The sequence below is a fragment of the Alligator sinensis genome, unplaced genomic scaffold (assembly GCF_000455745.1).
Source record: "Alligator sinensis unplaced genomic scaffold, ASM45574v1 scaffold84_1, whole genome shotgun sequence".
NCBI classification, from domain to species: Eukaryota; Metazoa; Chordata; order Crocodylia; family Alligatoridae; genus Alligator; species Alligator sinensis.
Genome location: NW_005842268.1, coordinates 595,459 through 606,304, shown reverse-complemented (window position 1 = coordinate 606,304; position 10,846 = coordinate 595,459). Strand labels below are relative to the sequence as shown.

The 10,846-nt window shown below is 43.6% G+C and overlaps 1 protein-coding gene across 3 annotated transcripts in view; it reads right to left on the bottom strand.

Moving 5' to 3' along the window:
• WASF3 (WAS protein family member 3) overlaps positions 1 to 10,846 on the bottom strand; it is a 162,841-nt gene that overhangs the window by 19,881 nt on the left and 132,114 nt on the right. For 2 of the 3 annotated variants that reach the window (XM_014521868.2, XM_014521869.2), the window contains exon 1: positions 6,164 to 6,312. The exons of the other annotated variant lie outside the window; for it this stretch is intronic. In XM_014521868.2, coding sequence (XP_014377354.1) covers positions 6,164 to 6,297 — 134 coding nt within the window. In that variant the 5' untranslated portion in view covers positions 6,298 to 6,312. Of the gene's footprint in view, positions 1 to 6,163; positions 6,313 to 10,846 lie in introns of those variants that run through there. 3 annotated transcript variants of the gene reach the window in all.

Genomic DNA, 10,846 nt, shown 5'->3' with positions numbered 1-10,846 from the left:
ATTCCCACTCCATCCATCCCTCCCCGCCTGCCGAGCTCTAAACCTAAACACTCCGGTGTGAGTCAGGTGGCTGCCGGCTGCTGCTCTGATTCACGACAGACCGCAGCTCTGCCCACCGTGGATAATCCTGGTCTCAGTCCAGGTTCCATGCTTGCTGACATCCTAGTCTCAGGGATTCACAGCTGTCAGTGAGTGTGGAACCAGGATCACACAGAAACAGCCTGGTAGGGGAGTAGCGTCACAGGGCCAAGCAACCCCCTAACACTCCCTGGCAGGAAAGCATGTTGCTGAATGCTTCACAGTGACTTTACAGTGTTCCAGCTAGCAGCTCTGCACATCTGTCCATCTACACCTGTATTACTACATTTCAAAGTGCTGTAGCATTTATGTTGATATAAAAGTAACATCAGTCCATGAGCTTTGTTTTATTCAACAGCTTCTCATACTGCAGCAATCTATTACCCAAAGAAATTTAAGGGATAAACTAAAAATACTGTAAGTTCATATGGCTTTAAAAGGAGAATCCTACATTACAGACTATAGCAAATCTAATGGAAACTAGGAAATGAAGTGCTACTTTTACTGCTTACCAGACCAGTTTATTAGCCAGGAAAAAGTAAGGTGAAAAGGAGCAAAGCAGAAGCAAAAAAGATCTCGCAATGACTGAATAGAGTAAAACAATAATCATTATATTCTTCAGCCTTCACTTACGTTAAGTCAGTGACAACCTCATTCAGTTTCCTGCTACTACCTAGTACAGGGATTGGCAACCTACGGACCAGATCCAGTCCACAAAGGGATTGGATTCTGTCTGTGAAGGTTTGATCCAGTCTGCATTTTACTAGGCATGCGCTGACTCCCCAACTGTATGATGCACTCTGCAATTTGCTAATAGCATGCCCACTACCTCTGGCTGATCCAGCCAGCTGCTTTAGCTCAGAGGGCTGATCTTCCTTGCTGCAGCCTCTGCTTACTGTCACTAGAGTTAATGGAGGGCTATGTTGAAAATCTCTGGGTTAGGGTCAGAGGGGAGAGCAACAAGGGTTATATTGCGGTGGGGATCTATTATAGACCAGGAGGATATGATGGATGAGGCTTTCTTCAAACAACTAAAGAAAGTTTCTTGATCACAAGACCTGGTTCTCATAGGGGACTTCAATCACCCTGACATCTGCTGGGAGGGCAATACAGCAGTGCACAGGAACTCCAGGAAGTTTTTGAAGAGTGTTGGGGACAACTTCCTGGTACAGGTGCTGGAAAGGCCAATTAGGGGCCATGCTCTTCTTGACCTGCTGCTCACAAACAGGAAGGAACTGGTGGGGAATGTAGTAGTGGATGGCAACTTGGGCAGCAGCAACCATGAGATGATTGAGTTCAGGATCCTGAGGAAAAGATGGAAGGAGAGCAGAAGAATATGGATTCTGGACTTCAGAAAAGCAGACTTTGACTCACTTTGGGAACTCATGGGCAGCATCCCCTGAGAGGACCATCTGAGGGGAAAAGGAGTCCAGGACAGTTGGCTGTACTTTAAAGAAACCTTACTGAAGGTACACGGACAAACAATCCGAATGTGCAGAAAGACTTGCAAGTACGGCACAAGACCAGCCTGGCTTAGCAGGGAACTCTTCAGTGAACTCATACACAAAAAGGAAGCTTTTAAGTGGAAACTTGGACAAACAACTTGGGAGGAGTATAAAAGTATTAGTCAGGCGTGCAGGGGTGAAATCAGCAGGGATCCGGGTTTATTGTTTGCCACAGAAAAAAGCAGGTTGTCTCCTTCAGAGGAGAAAAATGTGGATTTTCTCCATTGAAGGAGAAAACCATGGGAAATCACAGGTTTCCCTATGCAGGCTGACAGAGTTTCAGCCTGCAAAGGCCTAGAAGGAGTGAGATGCATGTGGCTGGGAATACAGACCCAGGCAGCAGCGCAGAACGGCTCCCACAAGTAAATCTGGGATGGGGGAGCATAGGTGACATGAGGGGGCGTAGATTGAGGTGGTGGCTGCCACAGTGAGGGAGGGAATAGGGCACAGCTGGTGGCTGGGGCTGGGGGTTCTGCCCAGCCAGGGCAGTGCCCAGGGCGGAAATGCACAGCCACAGGACTCAGCCAGGGAGTGTGATGGAGCCATGGGGAACTGGGGGCGGGGAGAAGGGGGGGGAAGCAGTTCTCTGTGATGCATCCGGGGGTAGCACATGCCCCCCCCAACATTTGTGCACCCACAGCAGGCCATGGGGCCCCAGCCTGGCTGCTTCCATGGCCCAGTGGGCAGCACCTGGCATGGGAGGCTGGAGTGGGGCAGGGAGACTCAATGCTGCTGCCGCCACCAGCAGGAAACCTACACCAGCCACACCGCTAGAGTGAGGCACCCCCTGCCCACCTGACAGCAGCAAGGGCAGCAGCAGCACTGCAGAGTCATGTCCTCCCACTTCTGCCAGGTGGGCAGGGGGTGCTTCACCATGGTGGTGTGGCTGGTACAGGGCTCCTGGTAATGGCAGCACTAAGCCTCCCCACCCTGATCCACCCCTCTGCACTGGGTCCGCAGAGGTCTCCAGAGGGAGAGCCCCAAGCCCTGCTGTGGGCAGCTCACATCCTCCCCTCAGCCCCCACAGGCTCTGCTCAGATCCACTTGGGCCATGCCCCCTGCAGGGGGAGGGAAGCTTCTCATGTGCATGGCAGCTGGGGCTTGGGTGCTATTGGCCAGCTGTGGCCAGCACCTGTGAAGCAACGGGAGTGAGGGGCAGCAGCAGGGCTGGGGATTGGGGGCTGTGGGTTGAGAGTGAGGGACACCAATGGGACGAAGGGCTATGGCTTGCGAGTGAGAGGCAACAGCATGGGCAGGGGCAGGGCATCAGCATATCTGGGTTGCTCATCACCACAAAGCAGCAGGGAAGGGGGCCATCCACAGCTGGACCCAAGTCCTGGTGAGCAAAGTGGGGAAGGGGATCTCTGACTTTCTATGATAAAAAACCAAAATCAAATGCCAAAAGATATAGGTATTTAGAATTTACTTTATTACAATGATTGAGGCACTGGTAGGCTTCCAAATTACTTTAAAATTCTAAACATAAATCTAAATATACCAATAAAACATTGTGTTCAACTGATACCTAGAGAGAGAGAGAGAGAGAGAGAGAGAGAGAGAGAGAGAGAGAGAGAGAGAGAGAGAGAGAGAGAGAGAGAGAGAGAGAGAGAGAGAGAGAGAGAGAGAGAGAGAGAGAGAGAGAGAGAGAGAGAGAGAGAGAGAGAGAGAGAGAGAGAGAGAGAGAGAGAGAGAGAGAGAGAGAGAGAGAGAGAGAGAGAGAGAGAGAGAGAGAGAGAGAGAGAGAGAGAGAGAGAGAGAGAGAGAGAGAGAGAGAGAGAGAGAGAGAGAGAGAGAGAGAGAGAGAGAGAGAGAGAGAGAGAGAGAGAGAGAGAGAGAGAGAGAGAGAGAGAGAGAGAGAGAGAGAGAGAGAGAGAGAGAGAGAGAGAGAGAGAGAGAGAGAGAGAGAGAGAGAGAGAGAGAGAGAGAGAGAGAGAGAGAGAGAGAGAGAGAGAGAGAGAGAGAGAGAGAGAGAGAGAGAGAGAGAGAGAGAGAGAGAGAGAGAGAGAGAGAGAGAGAGAGAGAGAGAGAGAGAGAGAGAGAGAGAGAGAGAGAGAGAGAGAGAGAGAGAGAGAGAGAGAGAGAGAGAGAGAGAGAGAGAGAGAGAGAGAGAGAGAGAGAGAGAGAGAGAGAGAGAGAGAGAGAGAGAGAGAGAGAGAGAGAGAGAGAGAGAGAGAGAGAGAGAGAGAGAGAGAGAGAGAGAGAGAGAGAGAGAGAGAGAGAGAGAGAGAGAGAGAGAGAGAGAGAGAGAGAGAGAGAGAGAGAGAGAGAGAGAGAGAGAGAGAGAGAGAGAGAGAGAGAGAGAGAGAGAGAGAGAGAGAGAGAGAGAGAGAGAGAGAGAGAGAGAGAGAGAGAGAGAGAGAGAGAGAGAGAGAGAGAGAGAGAGAGAGAGAGAGAGAATGTGTGTGATTGTGAGTATGTGAGAGAGAGAGAGAGAAATACTACTACACACACACACACACACACACACACGAGTGCGCATGCATGCATGCACGCACACGAGATATCAGTTGAACACAATGTTTTATTGGTATATTTAAAATTTTAAAGCAATTTGGAAGCATACCAGTGCCTCAATCATTATAATAAAGTAAATTCTAAAATTTCCTAAGTGAAGTAAATTCTAAATGCTATATATAAATGAAATGCTGCTATCTATTGAGAGAGAGCATGCACACACAAGAAAGCAGCATTTCATTCTAATCATAGAAAAACATGGATTTTGTGGGGGGGTTTTAATCAGAGAATTTGGGATTTTTAAACAGAAAACTAGGATCCCATAAAATCAGGAAGACCAAAGCAAAATTGGAGTTGCAGCTAGCAAGGGACTTGAAGGATAACAAGAAGGGTTTCTACAAGTATGTCCAACAAAAGGAGGACCAAGGAAAGTGTGGGTCCTTTACTTTCCCTGATGGGAGAGACAATCTAGTGACAAAGGATACAGAAAAGGCTTAAGTACTTGTACCTTTTTTACTTCGGTCTTCACAGACTACTGCACCTGGCAGCACAGTTTGGGGAGAAGGTGGGCAGTCAAGAACAGGTTAGGGACTATTTAGAAAAGCTAGATGTGTACAAGTCCATGGGGCCAGACAGGATGCACCCAAAAGTGCTGAGGGAGTTGGCCAATGGGACTGCAGAGGCACTTGTTGGCCATAATCTTTGAAAACTCATGGAGATGGAGAGAGGTCCCAGACAATTGGAAAAGGGCAAATATAGTACCCCTCTTTAAGAAAGGGAAGCAGGGGGATCCAGAGAACTACAGACCAGTCAGTCTCACCTCAGTCCCTGGAAAAAATCATGAAGCAGGTCCTCAAGAAATCTATTTCTAAGCACTTGGAGAAGGTGGCGATTAGGAACAGTCAGCATGGATTCAACCAAAGGCAAGTCATGTCTGACCAACCTGATTGCCTTCTGTGATGAGATGACTGGCTCTGTGGATGCAAGACCAGTGTATGTGATGTACCTTGACCTTAGCAAGGCTTTTGACACTCCAGGTTGAGCCACTGGCTAGTTTCAAAGGTGGTCTGGCTTAGGTCTGACATGTTACCAGCAAATTACTGAAGCAGATGCTATATAGCATAGGTGGTAGTTTTCAGTTTATTTTCAGTATACATATCCACTTACCTACTGGTTACTAAGTAAAGAATTCCCAATATTGCAGACTTAATACAAAATCAGCCAGCTCTACCTTCTAGTTTCAAAAGTTCTTTACATATAATAAGAAAGTTCTGTATGTTTACAAAACAGTTATTTCTAGACATCATAAAACTACTACCAATGCTTTTTAAAAGTACCAGTTGATATAAGACACCATTTTAATAGCATTGCTACTCCCTGGGTAGTGCTCACTATATTACTAGACTAGCCCATGTGGTCAAGAAAAGGACTTACTTGCACAGGCAGGCATATAATTAAGATGTTTGTCTACTGCAACATCCAGAGATGGGTTTTTTTTTAAAAACATAGTCATCAGCTAAGAGCCTTTAGCATGGCTATAACTTACAACACTACCAGGAGTTTGATAATACCAACATTTCACATATAGATAAACCAAGGCAGAGGTTAGGAGACTTGTCCAAGACTATAGAGGATGTTATTACAAAGATAATATTAAGAACTTAGAGAAATGCCTGGATCACATTCCTGTGCTTGGACTGTACATCTTCTATATCAAATATTTACATATCTCCTTCCATTTGCAAAGTGCTGAAAATCAAGCTTTATAAAATTATGTCAAGGGGCTATTTTCACACTGACAGTAAAACATTCCAAAAAACAAATCAACATTACTGTTTACTTTTCAAATACAAACTATATTAATGCCTGTAAATTAGTAAATTATGCAGCTAAATCTGATCGGACTTCGCATTGTTTGTTTCTCCCTATTCCACACATTAACTTTGCATTATCTTGCCACTTGGGGAAGAGTCATTCAATTACCTGAGGACAGACCTGACCCTTCTGCTCAGAAAAGCCTCTAGATAGACTGTTTTACTCATTCACCCAATCTTGTCTACACTGCTCATTCTATATTTACAATTAAATGACATGCCCAAGAGTTTAGACATAGAAAGTATCCATACCTATATGGTGTAAGAATATTCAATGGAGGTGGTTTGTCACTCTGATTGTAAATGTCAGCCACTGGGTTAGGAATACTGTTCTTTGAAACCACCTGCTGGTCCTGTATTGTTGAACTTTTGAATGCTTTTTTCATATTGATATCCTGTAAAGATACTGTTGAAAAGAAAAAAAAAATTCTAAGAAAGAATTTGACATTATGACAGACTGAAAATCATCTCATTTTTAAATATTCAATTTTTCGGTAGTTAATTGGTGAAATTATTTTACCACATTTCTCAATATACATATACAGTAGCAAAATGGAGGTAATATTTATATGGTTTAACCTGTATAGAAAACTGCATATTTTAATCACACAGAAATATAGGAACTCTCTCACTAAATAAGGCCTGTGCACCTATGGTTCAGCATCTTACTTCCAATAGTAGCTCTAGATGCCTCAGAGGATGATGTAAGAACTAGACAGGTATGGAATAGCCTGCCAATTCTGCATTGGGTCTCCTCCTGACCTCTAACTGTTAAAGACTGGCTTTAGTGAAACATATGGTTAACATCCCTTCCACAAATTATTATTAAATAATTTTGTAAACAACTTTGTAATACCCATGTCCAATTCCTTTCTGAATCTTATTATATATAGTCTTGGCCTCAATGACCTTTGCGTAACAGTGAGTTCCACAGTGTAAATTATGCTATTGCTTTTTAACATTTTTATATTTCTTTCAACATCTCCTTGGTCCTACATACAGAGACTGGTAGAAAACAAGTCCCCATTTACTAGTCTCCTCCTGTTAAATATGTTTCTGTCAAGTTCCCTCTTTTCTCTTTCCTCCTCCCATGTTTTCAATCTCTTTTCACATCAAAAGGTTTCCATACCCTTAATTATTCTTGGCATCCTTCTCTGAACCCCTCAGGTTCTGAAATATCCTCTTTGAGATGAAGTGACCATATTGAACACAAAATTTCAGATGAGGCCACTCCAACAAACACACTGCAACATTATCCTTCTTGTTCTCTATCCCATTCTTTAGGCAACCTAATTTAATTTAGCATTTTCAACCACAGTAGCACAGTGAGCAGCAATCTTCCTTGAGCTACCTTTGGTGATACCACCAACTATCTTCCTTAAATTGATACAATTGATAACTTTGTAGGAAATCAGCAGTTTAGATGTTTTCCTCCAATATGCACTGCTTTTCATTCATTGACATTTAAAATTTAACCATTCACTTAGCTTGTTTAGGTCACACTGAATCCTTGAAGTTCACTTTAGTCCCAACACAAATAATTGTTTTCTGAGAATTTTGTTTCCTCGCTACTCATCTTAGCTTTCCAGATCATTTAATTTATTAAACATGAACTCTAATGCAGAGCTGTGAGCCGACCTGCAGTTGATCCTTCTATCATGATGAAAGACCTTACCTCCTAATCCTACTCTGTTGTTTTTTTCTTTTGTCTCTCAACTATTTTTCCATCCACAACCACTCACTCCATGACTACTTAACTTCTCAAGCAGTCTTTAAACAGATGGAGGACTTAGGAACTATACTTGCAATTTCAAGCCCTCTTTCACCTGACCAGCACATGTGGGATATACAAACATTTGGTTCTTGACTATCAATTCCTTTTTTTTTTTCAAAACCTATTTGCACATGAAATGCTGTGATGAGAATTACAGATGGTTATTTCTATTGTACACACAAGGCTATATTTTAATTTTAAACCACAATTTTCAAAAGCACACAGAGGTGACGTAGGTGTTTAAGTCTCACTGAAAGTCAAGACATATGGACTTTTGAAAATTTTATCCTGAATGATAGTCTCTCCTATTCACTACAGTATTTTCAGCTACAACATTAAAATGAAAAATGAAACTTTCCAGAAAATGTAAAAGCATTTCCTCTGCTATTAAAGTTAAAGTTAATGAGAATAAAATGCTGTTTTTAAAAGTGATTAGTAATTGATTTTACTGAAATGAGCTTTAGGGAGCCAGAAATATACATTTACTTTTAGTGTCAATCATCTATCCCAATGCCATGTGGGTTACTGCACAAAATCAATTCTCAGAACCAAGGAGTTAATTGAAGCTTCCTACTGAGACTCAAATGGTATTAAAATAATGTGTGTACTGTTTATTAACTTGAATAGTTATTAGCAACATAGAGAAGCTACAGAGAAGATTCTGACAGAAGCCTTCTACAACCCTTGTACCTAGTCAGTTAAAGCAGACTGGCTCCACCTTCTAAAAACAGAAGATAAACTGTCCTTAGTGGCTTTCTAAAGCTCTGGGGGGCAAGCAGGAAATTATTTCATGATGGAACAGATGGACTGATGAATTTAACTGAAAGTTTTGTGGGAAGAGAGAGGGGTGAGGGAGTTTAGTGAATGTAATGCTCTCAAAACATTTGAAGTAAGAAGTCCTGGAAATGGAAGTCTTCAAACTTATGCAGAAAAAGTTCAGTGTGGAAATCAACAGCAACAGTTTGCTCAAATTACTACTATATACAATGTGCTTGAATTCTAACATGCAGAGGCTCACTCTAAAACAGCTTAGTTTCTGTGCCCATTTAGTTCTTAGCCTCTATACTAAAGGCTGATACAGATTAACTAGTAATTGGACTAAGATTAGAAAAAAGCTTTCTTTACTAAGGGTGTCATACTCGCTCTGCCCTGCCTGGCAGCAGACTCCTTCCAGGTCAGACCATAGGACTTGCTCACTCACTGCACGTCAGATCAAAACACAGCAGTGGAGCAAGTGGTTGCAGTGGTGGGTTAACACAGCCATTGCTTGTCCCCCCCACCGACATGAATACCCATCAGGGTTCCATGCCCTAAATTTTGGCAGCAGGCCCTGCCCCTGAATGCCCTGCCCTTCAGGCCACCTGAAACAGCTCTGTGGGCCAAAGCCAGCCCACATGCCAGAAATCTGACACCCATTCCATACAATAGGAAAGAGCCAATCAGCCTGTAGTCACTAATAACCAGCATGTGAAAAGCTTTATATCATCTTTGCAATTCCCTGAATTCTCTAAAAAAATTTAATTATTTTTAATTGTATGTTAAAATCAACTAATCTTAATTTCCAGGAAGATATAAGAGGACAATTATATTAGGTGGCCATACCCTCGCAATAAAGGATCATGTTCAGCAGCTATTTCAAACTCATATAACAGCTACAATTAAAAGTAGGCATATACATACATCCATTTGCAAGCACAGATAATGAGAATTTAGAAGAGATGGGTTACATCAGGGCTGTGCAGCTTCTGAAAGGCCAGGGGCTGCATGTCATACCAGTTACAGGCCCTGGGCTAGACACTGAGTGGGTTCCCCAGGACTTCAGCCATATGGAAAGCACAACCCTCCAGCAGCTCATGAGGGCAGTGCAAGGCCTCCCCCCTCCATGTGACTACTGTGCAGCCAGTGTGAACACCCCCCCTTGCCACTGTGTGGACAGCAGTCTCACTAGACCCTTACCCCCTGTGCTGCTCTGCCCCAGAGATCCCCAGCCACCACAGCAACAGGAGCTATACGGAGAGCAACAGTTGGGCAAGAGCCTGCAGACTGAATGTTAATCTCTTGCAGGCTCGGTGTGGCCCACACACCACCAGTTGGAAAGCCCTGGGCTATGTAATCCATTTAAGGAGTTAGGAGCCTCTAACACCAGACTGTTGGGTGCTAGTTGATTAAGCTGTTTCACAGACATGGCCTGTCCCAGAATACTTTCACTGAAAAAAACCACAGGACTGATTTCTATTTCACACTGGATTCTTCTGGGAAGTCTACTTAAGTATGACAGGGTCTTAATTCATATAAGAGATGCACTTGATTCCTAAAAGCAAGGATTTGATTACAGCTGTGCATTTCTTTGATTCTTAAATTCACAATACAGATTATCATCTATCACTATTATCATAGCATATATTATTGCTTTGGCTATTCATTCTGGCTTCAAACACATGATCGAATGATCTGACAGAATTCTCTCAGATTTGTTTTTTTTGGTAGAAAAAATTTACCCAGAGATGCCTGAACAGATATTTGAATGCTAAGCCCCTGAAGAGCAAAATACTTGGAGTGATAATGCCGTACCGCCAGAGGGCACCTGTACACACATCTCGGTGCACTCTGCAGGCTCCTTCGGTCTGCCTGGAGACAGATGGCAACAGTGCACAGGGCAGCCCTGACAGACTGACCCAGAATATTTAGGGTCAGCCTGTGTCTCCCTGCAGCACATGGGGACTATGAAGGGGACATGTTCTGCTCCCTGCCTGACCAGCAAGTGACACAGTCTCCCAAGGGGACAGAAAAAGTACCCTGGGATGCTAGAGGATTCTGCTATGGCTTCTCTCAAAAGAGCACTCTGCCATGAATGATTAACCCCTGGTTGTTCCTGGGTTATTTTTCTCCCAGAGCAGCCAATTTTGATCTGGGAGAAAAAATCCTGAACATTTGGATTTTAGTAGGAGAGCAGTGACTCTCCCAGGAAAAACTGAACATCCATGTGCAGCCTTTACAGCATATGTGTACATGCCTTAAAATAAAAAAAAGTAAGAACGTGACAGGTTACGATCCAAGTAAGCAGTTTCTTGTGACTTGAACCTTACATGATATCAGCTTGTCAGAAGGTAAATATAAAACAAATGCATACAAGAACCATTTAGAGCAAGGATGCTCAAACC